The 11,785-nt window shown below is 43.9% G+C and overlaps 1 protein-coding gene across 1 annotated transcript; it reads left to right on the top strand.

The window, feature by feature from the left end:
• Positions 1-830: 830 nt before the first annotated feature.
• Positions 831-11,045, top strand: LOC106586925 (melanoregulin). The gene is made up of 5 exons (XM_014174674.2): positions 831-1,067; positions 1,656-1,896; positions 6,118-6,208; positions 9,611-9,783; positions 10,630-11,045. Exons 1-5 carry the CDS (start codon positions 967-969, stop codon positions 10,705-10,707), a joined length of 684 nt encoding a protein of 227 aa, XP_014030149.2. The 5' UTR covers positions 831-966; the 3' UTR covers positions 10,708-11,045.
• Positions 11,046-11,785: the final 740 nt, after the last annotated feature.

The raw sequence follows: 11,785 nt of genomic DNA, 5'->3' as shown, positions 1-11,785 counted from the left end.
GACTACACCAGTCCAGGTTTTTGTTCCAGCCCTCGTAGGTCAGTCCATAGACACCAGTCCAGGTTTTTGTTCCAGCCCTCGTAGGTCAGTCCATAGACTGAGGACGACACCAGTCCAGGTTTTTGTTCCAGCCCTCGTAGGTCAGTCCATAGACCGAGGAGGACACCAGTCCAGGTTTTTGTTCCAGCCCTCGTAGGTCAGTCCATAGACTGAGGAGGACGCCAGTCCAGGTTTTTGTTCCAGCCCTCGTAGGTCAGTCCATAGACTGAGGAGGACACCAGTCCAGGTTTTTGTTCCAGCCCTCGTAAGTCAGTCCATAGACCGAGGAGGACACCAGCCCAGGTTTTTGTTCCAGCCCTCGTAAGTCAGTCCATAGACTGAGGACGACACCAGTCCAGATTAGTTGAATAATCTACGGCTGCGTTTTATATTAGCTAACCTGTAATGCCCAGTAATGGAATCATAGTTATCACATATCTGGTGTACAAACTTTAGCTTACAGAGCTAACATCCTTCCCTCCAATTCTAGTCCCCAGATTGCTGTCCCCCCCTTAGCTGTATGTCTACACAGATGCTCTCAGAGCACAGATACATAGGAGTAAATGCATGAGAGAGAGAGAGAGGACTCAACAGAGCTAATAGCATTCTCCAACAGCGGCTGAATAAATGTTTCATTCATGGGTTCCAGAACCCACTGTCACGCCGGGTTAGTCACGCTTCCTGAATGGAACTCACGTGCTCAGCGCCCCGCCCCCACTCCGCCCCCACCCCACCCCCCAATGGACCATGAAAAACAAGACGCACAAGTTTACAGAATTGTGTCTGGGACCGTCGTCTCGCAATGTTGGGAACTTCACTGTTTACAGTTACATCTTATTAAAATATTTATTTTATGGTAAAAAAATAAAAAATACAAAAAAAAAAAAAAAACGGAGGAAATTGTAAAGATATTCTTCGGATAATCAGATGTGCTGGATGATTCACAGTTCTTTGGGTCTGATGGGAGCGTTGAATAGTTGTTGCTGGCGGAGTCATTCCAATCTCGATGAGAAGAACGCTATTTTACGGTAAGAATATTATTGTTTTAATGATACATTTCGTCTTTGCATGTTTTAAAAAAAATATATATAAAATATTTTTTACGGTAGGCTTTATTAAAACAACATGATAGCCCATTTCATTCAGGACCTAGAGATTTTTCTGAATGGGAAAATATATATTAACATAGTCTATGTCTTCCCTGTGGCTCAGTTGGTAGAGCATGGTGTGTGCAACGCCAGGGTTGTGGGTTCGATTCCCACGGGGGGCCAGTACAAAAAAAAAAAAAAAATGTGTGAAATGTATGCATTCACTACTGTAAGTCGCTCTGGATAAGAGCGTCTGCTAAATGACTAAAATGTAAAATGTAAATGTAAATCTTGACACACTGCCAAAGATATTAGACAAGCAGCGTCTGTGAAGCCTCTGTAATCTGATATGTACGCTATGTTTAGGAGAATCTCTCAGTCAGCATGTGTTTAGGCTATTCCTTACTGAATCACAGCATTGGCATGGCAGCATTGGCATGGCTGTGATTCAGGGAACCCAGAACCAAGTCTGTGACAAGAGAGAAACTACCTCAACATGAACTTAAATGTATCTCTCTGGTCCTCCAGATATGAGACTTCCAAAATGCAGAGCATTAGGACTCAGGACTCCTCCAGGACTCAGACCTCCAGAGCCAGTATGTCCAGCCACTGTGACCCAAGCCTGGGTCAGGAGGGCCCGTCTTGGAGGACAGAGGAGCAGGAGTGGGTCCCCTGGAGAAGCCCCAGGACCTCCATGGGCGATGCAGAGTCGGACGGAGAGCTCCAAGCTTTTATCACGATGAGGAACGAGGCAGACACGTACACAGAGGTGAGAGAGAAACAGTCTGCCCTAAACTGGGGAACAGATTCTACATGGTACAGAGCTTGGTTAGGGTACAACCTGTCCACTGAGGTACACTGAAGGTGTACTAGATTAATTCAAAGCTGTTCTGTAGGTTACTGGACAACAAGCAGTGGTGTAAAGTACTTAAGTAAAAATACTTGAAAGTACTACTTCAGTAGTATTTTTGGGGGGTATCTGTACTTTACTTCACTATTTATATTTTTGGACAACTTTTACTTTTACTTCACCTCTTTCCTAAAGAAAATAATGTACTTTTTACTCCATACATTTTCCCTGACACCCAAAACTACACGACTCGTAACAATGCACAGGAAAATGGTCCATTTCACACACTTATACAGAACATCCTTGGTCATCCCTACTGCCTCTGATCTGGAGGACTCACTAAACAGAGAACATCCCCGGTCATCCCTACTGTCTCTGATCTGGAGGACTCACTAAACAGAGAACATCCCTGGTCATCCCTACTGCCTCTGATCTGGAGGACTCACTAAACAGAGAACATCCCTGGTCATCCCTACTGCCTCTGATCTGGAGGACTCACTAAACAGAGAACATCCCCGGTCATCCCTACTGCCTCTGATCTGGAGGACTCACTAAACAGAGAACATCCCCGGTAATCCCTACTGCCTCTGATCTGGAGGACTCACTAAACAGAGAACATCCCCGGTCATCCCTACTGCCTCTGATCTGGAGGACTCACTAAACAGAGAACATCCCTGGTCGTCCCATAACGCATGTATCTGTATCTGTGTTGCCTCCCCTACATTTGGATGTCCATTTGGGGATTAGAATCCTACGGAGTCCAGGCTGGGGATTAGAATCCTACGGAGTCCAGGCTGGGGATTAGAATCCTACGGAGTCCAGGCTGGGGATTAGAATCCTACAGAGTCCAGGCTGGGGATTATAATCCTACAGAGTCCAGGCTGGGGATTATAACTCTACAGAGTCCAGGCTGGGGATTACAATCCTACAGAGTCCAGGCTGGGGATTATAACTCTACAGAGTCCAGGCTGGGGATTATAACTCTACAGAGTCCAGGCTGGGGATTAGAATCCTACAGAGTCCAGGCTGAGGATTATAATTCTACAGAGTCCAGGCTGGGGATTAGAATCCTACGGAGTCCAGGCTGGGGATTATAATCCTACAGAGTCCAGGCTGGGGATTATAATTCTACAGAGTCCAGGCTGGGGATTATAATTCTACAGAGTCCAGGCTGGGGATTATAATTCTACAGAGTCCAGGCTGGGGATTAGAATCCTACAGAGTCCAGGCTGGGGATTAGAATCCTACAGAGTCCAGGCTGGGGATTATAATTCTACAGAGTCCAGGCTGGGGATTAGAATCCTACGGAGTCCAGGCTGGGGATTAGAATCCTACGGAGTCCAGGCTGGGGATTAGAATCCTACGGAGTCCAGGCTGGGGATTATAATTCTACAGAGTCCAGGCTGGGGATTAGAATCCTACAGAGTCCAGGCTGGGGATTAGAATCCTACAGAGTCCAGGCTGGGGATTAGAATCCTACAGTCCAGGCTGGGGATTAGAATTCTACAGTCCAGGCTGGGGATTAGAATCCTACAGAGTCCAGGCTGGGGATTATAATTCTACGGCGTCCAGGCTGGGGATTAGAATCCTACGGCGTCCAGGCTGGGGATTAGAATCCTACAGAGTCCAGGCTGGGGATTAGAGTCCTACAGAGTCCAGGCTGGGGACATTTTTCACTCTCAGGGCAGCATCGTGTTTACACTGACTCACCTCAATTAAATCATTCAATCAGAGATGTCGAACACAGAGTTCTTTCATATAGGGTATTTATGACACTCATGGAGGCTACATGTAGGGCACAATATTGGAGTTTACCAAGGCCTAGAAAGGGGACCACCTTACCAAGGCCTAGAAAGGGGACCACCTTACCAAGGCCTAGAAAGGGGACCGCCTTACCAAGGCCTAGAAAGGGGACCACCTTACCAAGGCCTAGAAAGGGGACCGCCTTACCAAGGCCTAGAAAGGGGACCACCTTACCAAGGCCTAGAAAGGGGACCACCTTACCAAGTTGAGTTAGTCTCAGTAATGCCCTAACCGCGTCTCAGATCTCTTTCTGCTGTCTTGCCAACTCACGTCTATGTTTGGGTCAAATCAAGGCTGGTCCAGACCAGACCAAATCTTAACCAAACATAGACGTGTATGATTGGTTCAGATTAGGCCAAACCGGTCCAAAACCAACATCCGTGGACGTGGAAATCAAGACCAAAGAAAGACGTCCAGAAGGCATATTGCGTCGGTCCGTGCTTACTGGGTTTGTAACCTACAGTGTCGCCTGAAATGCCATTTTTAGGAATGCCCATCTATTTGGTAGGCCCACCGTTTGTAAAACACCCAAAAAAAGACAGCCGATCTAGACAGGTCCAAAAAAAAAGACGTCCAGAAGACGTCGGCGTCGGTCCGTGCATACTGGGGTGTAGCTTACCATGTCGCCCGCAATGGAATTTTATGAATGCCAAGGACTAGAAGGGGGTCCATCTTAAATATTTTGTGTCCCTGCCTTTAACAAAATGGACACTGCTTATCACCGGGTGGCATACAGCGCTCCCATTAAAAAGTCCACATGTCATTGGTTGAGAGAAGTGTCATTCGTTTTGGAGGTCGAATAATGAGGTTTTGTGTGTCGTTAGAGACTTGGTCATTTTTAGCTCAGAAAATGCCGCCCTCGTCAGTCTGCCTAACGAGCGGGCCGGCCCTGAGTCTGAGGCTTGTTGTGCGTCTATGATCTGTATACTGATTAATGATATTTTTATTGATATTTTATTATTTATTGTTGTTTTGTCTGTGTGTTTGTTTGACGTCTTTATGCATCTGTTTGTCTATTTTTGTACATTTATTATTCCCGTCTGTTGTTTTTAACTTTCTTTTCTTGTGTGATATATTGATATATTTCTGTATTTTTCTTGCTGTGTAAAAAGCCACACAAATAAGGCCAATGAACAATCTCCTCATGACATGTGATCTCTAGAAACTATCAGTGCACAGATTCTTGAAGTGAAAAGATAATCGACATATTAAATAGCGGGGGTCAGGTCAGCATTGTTGCTGATTGGTGGACACAACAGGCACTATGTTGAGAATAACAGCACAGCACCGTGACTCATTGTGTTAGAGATGCCTTGGGACTGAGATATATCAGCCAGCAGTTTAACTACAACTTTAGCTCTGCCCCAGATAGCTCACCGACACCTCGTCGACGTCGGCCCGGTGCATACATCACACATGTAGTACAGAGAGCATTTACACACTGGCAAGATGTCTCCCAAGACGTCGACGTTAGATCGCATTCGCCCTTCAGTCGCTGTTTGGACGGTGCATGTCAAAGCTACATGCTAGCTAGCTGCTATACAGACGATATAAGATTTTTTTAAAAAACCTTTCGATTTGAGGTCAGATCCAACAGCAAATACTGTTTCACTACACGATTTGAATTACCTTTACCAAAATGAGTGTAAACATCGAATTTCAATGGAAAATATAAGAATGATTATAAGCTAAATTATACTGGCAATAATAAAATGTTTATGTTTATGTCCCATCAGTTTCATGGGTTTTTTAAATGCCTCAAAAAATGTATTTAGATCACTTAACTTGGCCATGTGGTGAAAATAATGCCTGGGACAAGTACTGTAAACAGAAAATGTGCTTTTATTCATTTATTTAAGCCTATAAGGCTTATATACATATCTCGGATAAAAATGATTGCCCAACCATGACTGGAAAATGTTTGAGAGAAGGCAGACATATTCAAGCATTGTGACACACAATTTCAAAGTCTACACGATCTACGGCCGATTCTGTGATGCTGAGCGGCCACGTGACGGCGATGCTGAGCGGCCATGTGAGGGCGATGCTGAGCGGCCACGTGACGGCGATGCTGAGCGGCCATGTGAGGGCGATGCTGAGCGGCCACGTGACGGCGATGCTGAGCGGCCACGTGACGGTGGAGCACCTGCATTTTGTCCTCCCACACTCATAGCCGCCCTCTCGACGTCGGTGAGATGCATGTGTGCTATCTGAGCTTTTTCTGTGTTTAATTGTGTGTGTGTGTGTGTGTGTGTGTGTGTGTGTGTGTGTGTGTGTGTGTGTGTGTGTGTGTGTGTGTGTGTGTGTGTGTGTGTGTGTGTGTGTGTTGTTTATCAGGAGTGGGAGAAGCTCAACTACGACATCCATAGTCTGAGGTACACCAAACGAGAGATCAGCAGCCGATGGAAGAAGATTCTAACACAGCTAGGTCAGATAAAGTTTGTAGAGATAATCTCCTCTCTTCAGATTCTAACACAGCTAGGTCAGATAAAGTTTGTAGAGATAATCTCCTCTCTTCAGATTCTAACACAGCTAGGTCAGATCAAGTTTGTAGAGATAATCTCCTCTCTTCAGATTCTAACACAGCTAGGTCAGATCAAGTTTGTAGAGATAATCTCCTCTCTTCAGATTCTAACACAGCTAGGTCAGATAAAGTTTGTAGAGATAATCTCCTCTCTTCAGATTCTAACACAGCTAGGTCAGATCAAGTTTGTAGAGATAATCTCCTCTCTTCAGATTCTAACACAGCTAGGTCAGATAAAGTTTGTAGAGATAATCTCCTCTCTTCATATCTCAACCTTCTATTCCTTAACCTTTTCCTTTCTGCTGCTCTCTATGTACACGGCCTTCAGAAAGTATATTGATTTTTTTTCCACATTTTGTTGTGTTAAAAAAAACCTCTTAAAGATCGGACCCTTTTTTTCTTTTCGCCTAAAATGTCAAACCCAAATCTAACTTCCTGTAGCTCAGGCCCTGAAGCAAGGATACGCATATTATTGATACCATTTGAAAGGAAACACTTTGACGTTTGTGGAAATGTGAAATTAATGTAGTAGAATATAACACATTAGATCTGGTAAAAGATAATACAAAGAAAAAACCAACTGTTGTTTTGTATTTTTTTTGTACCATCATCTTTGAAATGCAAGAGAAAGGCCATAATGTGTTATTCCAGCCCAGGTGCAATTTAGATTTTGGCCACTAGATGGCAGCAGTGTATGTGCAACGTTTTAGACTGATCCAATGAGCCATTGCATTTCTGTTCAAAATGTTGTATCGAGACTGCCCAAATGTGCATAATTGGTTTATTAATAACTGTGCACTCTCCTCAAACAATAGCATGATATTCCCTCACTGTAATAGCTACTGTAAAATGGACAGTGCAGTTAGATTAACAATAATTTAAGCTTTCTTCCAACATCAGATATGTCTATGTCCTGGGAAATGTTCTTGTTACTTACAACCTCATGCTAATCACATTAGCCCACGTTAGCTCAACCATCCCGTGGGGGACCCACCGATCCTGTAGAGGTTCCTGAATTTAAAATGGATGAAATTGAGATTGTTGGTCACTGGCCTACACGCAATACCCCATAATGTCAAAGTGGAATTATGTTTTTAGAATTTACTTTACAAATGAATTAAAAATGTAAAACTGAAATGTCTTGAGTCAATAAGTATTCAAGCCCTTTGTTATGGCGAACCTAAATATGTTTAGTAGTAAAAATGTGCTTTACACGTCACTTAATAAGTTGCATGGATTCACTCTGTGTGAAATATTAGTATTTAACATGATGTTTGAATGACTACCTCACCTCTGCACCCCACACATACAATTATCTGTAAGGTCCTTCAGTCGAGCAGTGAGTTTCAAACACAGATTCAACCACAAAGACCAGGGAGGTTTTCCAATGCAAAGAAGGGCACATATTGGTAGAATAAAATGAAAAGCAGACATTGAATATCTCTTTGAGCATGGTGAAGTTATTAATTACACTTTGGATGGTGTATCAATACACCCAATCCCTACACAGATACAGGTGTCCTTCCTAACTCAGTTGCCGGAGAGGAAGGAAACCGCTCAGGGATTTCACCATGAGGCCAATGGTGACATTAAAACAGTTACAGAGTTGAATGGCTGTGATAGGAGAGAACTGAGGATGGATCAACAACATTGTAGTTACTCCACAATAATAACCTAAATGACAGAGTGAAAAGGAGGAAACCTGTACAGAATACAAATATTCCAAAACATGCATCCTGTTTGCAACAAGGCACTAAAGTAATCCTGCAAAGAATGTGCCAAAGCAATTCACTTTTTGTCCTGAATACAAAGTGTTATGTTTGGGGCAAATCCAATACAACATATGGAGTACCACTCCATATTTTCTCAAGCATATTGGTGGCTGCATCATGTTATGGGTCTGCTTGTAATCGTTAAGGACTGGGGAGTTTTTCAGGATAAAAAATAAACAGAATGGGGCTAAGCACAGGAAAAATCCTAGAGGAAAATCTGCTTCAGTCTGCTTTCCACCAGACACAGGGAGATTAATTTACCTTTCAGCAGGACAATAACCTAAAACACAAGGCCAAATATACACTGGAGATCTTTACCAAGAAGACAGTGAATGTTCCTGAATGACCGAGTTACAGTTCGGACTTAAATCTACTTAAAAAAAATCTATGGCAAGACCTGAAAATGGTTGACTAGCAATGATCAACGACCAATTTGACAGAGCTTGAAGAATTTATAAAAGAATAATGGGCAAATGTTGCACAATTCAAGTGTGGAAAGATCTTAGAGACTTACCCAGAAAGACTCACAGCTGTAATCGCTCTTAGAGACTTACCCAGAAAGACTCACAGCTGTAATCACTCTCAGAGACTTACCCAGAAAGACTCACAGCTGTAATCACTCTCAGAGACTTACCCAGAAAGACTCACAGCTGTAATCGCTCTTAGAGACTTACCCAGAAAGACTCACAGCTGTAATCGCTCTTAGAGACTTACCCAGAAAGACTCACAGCTGTAATCACTCTCAGAGACTTACCCAGAAAGCCTCACAGCTGTAATCACTCTTAGAGACTTACCCAGAAAGCCTCACAGCTGTAATCACTCTTAGAGACTTACCCAGAAAGACTCACAGCTGTAATCACTGTCAGAGACTTACCCAGAAAGCCTCACAGCTGTAATCACTCTCAGAGACTTACCCAGAAAGCCTCACAGCTGTAATCGCTCTCAGAGACTTACCCAGAAAGACTCACAGCTGTAATCGCTCTTAGAGACTTACCCAGAAAGACTCACAGCTGTAATCACTGCCAAAGGTGATTCTAACATGTATTGACTCAAGGGGTTGAATACTTATCTAATCAAGATATACATTAATTAGTGTTTAATTTTTCACACATATATATATATATATATATTTTTTTTTAAATGTTATAATTTTCTTCCGCTTTGACATTACAGAGTACTTTGTGTAGATTGTTGACAAAAAAAAAACATTTTGACAATTAAATCCATGTGAATCCAACACAACAAAGATGTGGGAAAAGGTAAAGTGAGGGAAAGGCACTGTTCTTGTAGTATTTCTTCATTTCATTCACAACAAAACACAACAACAGTGCACTGTTCAAAAATCACTCTCCATTTGACACAGATGTATATTAACATTCTGAAGAGTTGTTGTGTACTGTGTCCTTTCCGCAGTTCATATGCTTTTCCAACACCTGAACCCAATATTTTTACTTGAAGTATTATTGACTTGAACATTGTAATTGTTGATTCTATGTAGCCTGGTTGTTTGTACTGGTGCTTGTGTCCCCTATAGGCTACCAGCGTGAGGTTGACTCTCTCCTGACGGTGAACAGACAGCTGTTACAGACAACTCTGAGTGAATCCGATAACATGAACAGAGCCAGACAGCTGTTACAGACCACACTGGACCACTCTAGTTTGTTCCCACGAGGAGTGGCTAACACAGACAGATACCTCTTTGTTATGGTACTGCTGCCCTACTGCTACACGCACGCACGCACGCACACACACACACACACGCACGCACGCACGACACACACACACACACACACACACACACACGCACGCACGCACGCACGCACGCACGCACGCACGCACGCACCTATAATGAAGGGGAGAAATGTTCAAGCTACTAATATCTACTTGTTGTTTTCTCTCCTCCACCTCTCCTCCCTCCTTACTTCTCCTTCTTTCCTCTCTTCTCCTCCCTTCTTCTCCCTTCTCCTCCCTTCTCCTCCCTTTTCCTCCCTCCTCTCCTCTCCTCTCCTCTCTTCTCCTTCCTCTCCTCTCCTCTCTTCTCCTCCTCTCCTCTCTTCTCCACCTCTCCTCCCTCCTTACTTCTCCTTCTTTCCTCTCCTCTCCTCTCTTCTCCTCCACTCCTCTCCTCTCTTCTCCTCTCTTCTACCCCTCTCCTCCCTCCTCTCCTCTCCTCCCTCCTCTTCTCTCCTTTCCTCTCTTTTCTCCTCCACTCCTCTCCTCTCCTCTCCTTCCTCTTCTCCTCTCTTCTCCTCCTCTTCTCCCCCTCTCCTTACTTCTCCTTCTCCTTCTCCCTCTCCTCTCCTCTCCTCTCCTCTCCTCTCCTCTCCTCTCCTCTCCTCTCCTCTTCTCTTCTCTTCTCTTCTCTCCTCCCTTCTCTCTCCTCTCTCCTCTCCTCTCTTCTCCTCTCCTCTCTCCTTTCTCCTCCCTCCTCTCCTTTCCTTTCCTCTCCTCTCCTCTCCTCTCCTCTCCTCTCCTCTCCTCTCCTCTCCTCTCCTCTCCTCTCCTCTCCTCTCCTCTCTCCTCTTCTCCTGCTCTTCTCTCTTCCTCTACCAGGATCGCTTGGTGTCTCTGGATAGTGCAGAGGATTTCATCAGACTGGCGAAGGAGAAATACCCAAAGAGAGATGTGTGAATGAGAGAAAGGAAAAAAAAAGATAGAATGAGAGCGAATGTTTTGCACTCCTCCTGCCGGCACTAGAAGGAATGTGAAGATCACAGACGTCCCTTTACTTAGACACTTTAACTGATTCTAACTGACCTCACATTTTATACTCAGAACGTCTAATGTGCCTAAAAACAAATTTTCTATACAAGTTGTTGTATGTGTTTCATAGTTTCAGTATTGTTATGGCAACAACAACAAACACTGTAAAATTGTCTGTAATATTTAACCGTTGTATCAATCTGAAAAGATACTTCTGATACAGCGTTTCTTTAACAAGAACTAAACATTTTAATTGATTAACTAAATTGATTCTCTCGATGTCTATCAATGTCACCTGAATAGACGTTCGTGTCACAGCTGCTGGTATATCAATAACATGTATTTATGAAGCCCTTTTTATATCAGCCGATGTCACAAAGTGCTATACAGAAACCCAGCCTGAAACCCCCAAACAGCAAGCGATGCAGAAGCATTATCTGACCAGTAGAGGGCGCCATTTGTCCACATGCACGAGTAGACAACCCAGGCAGTAGGGCAGCAAGACCTCAGGGTCACAAAGTCTTCACGCCAGGGTCACAAAATCTTCACGCCAGGGTCACAAAGCCTTCACCTCAGGATCACAAAACCTTCACGCCAGGGTCACAAAACCTTCACGCCAGGATCACAAAGCCTTCACGCCAGGGTCACAAAACCTTCACGCCAGGGTCACAAAATCTTCACGCCAGGGTCACAAAGCCTTCACCTCAGGATCACAAAACCTTCACGCCAGGGTCACAAAACCTTCACGCCAGGGTCACAAAATCTTCACGTCAGGGTCACAAAACCTTTACGCTGTTGGAAATCCTATTCATTATTGATTATGATTAAAGGACCTGTGCACAATAGAAAGGATTTCACAATGGGACCTTGCTTAGTACTCAATCAACAGTTACAATTTGTTTTCTCTCAAAAACTTCAGCTGTGCCCGATTTGAGTTTGTCTGATGCAGTGGAACCAATAGAGATAGCTGTCCAGCACCTCAGTAGACAGGAAACAGGAAATAGGA

This window comes from Salmo salar, chromosome ssa25 (assembly GCF_905237065.1).
Source record: "Salmo salar chromosome ssa25, Ssal_v3.1, whole genome shotgun sequence".
Classification (NCBI taxonomy): Eukaryota; Metazoa; Chordata; class Actinopteri; order Salmoniformes; family Salmonidae; genus Salmo; species Salmo salar.
The sequence above is the reverse complement of the archived record's forward strand: the minus strand, read 5'-3'. Positions and strand labels throughout refer to the sequence as shown.

Coding starts and splice junctions, on each gene's coding strand:
- LOC106586925 (XM_014174674.2), top strand. CDS start 967: ATGTGCTGGATGATTCACAGTTCTTTGGGTCTGATGGGAGCGTTGAAT. Junction 1,897..6,117: donor AGGCAGACACGTACACAGAG/GTGAGAGAGAAA, acceptor GTTGTTTATCAG/GAGTGGGAGAAGCTCAACTA. Junction 6,209..9,610: donor GAAGATTCTAACACAGCTAG/GTCAGATAAAGT, acceptor TGTCCCCTATAG/GCTACCAGCGTGAGGTTGAC.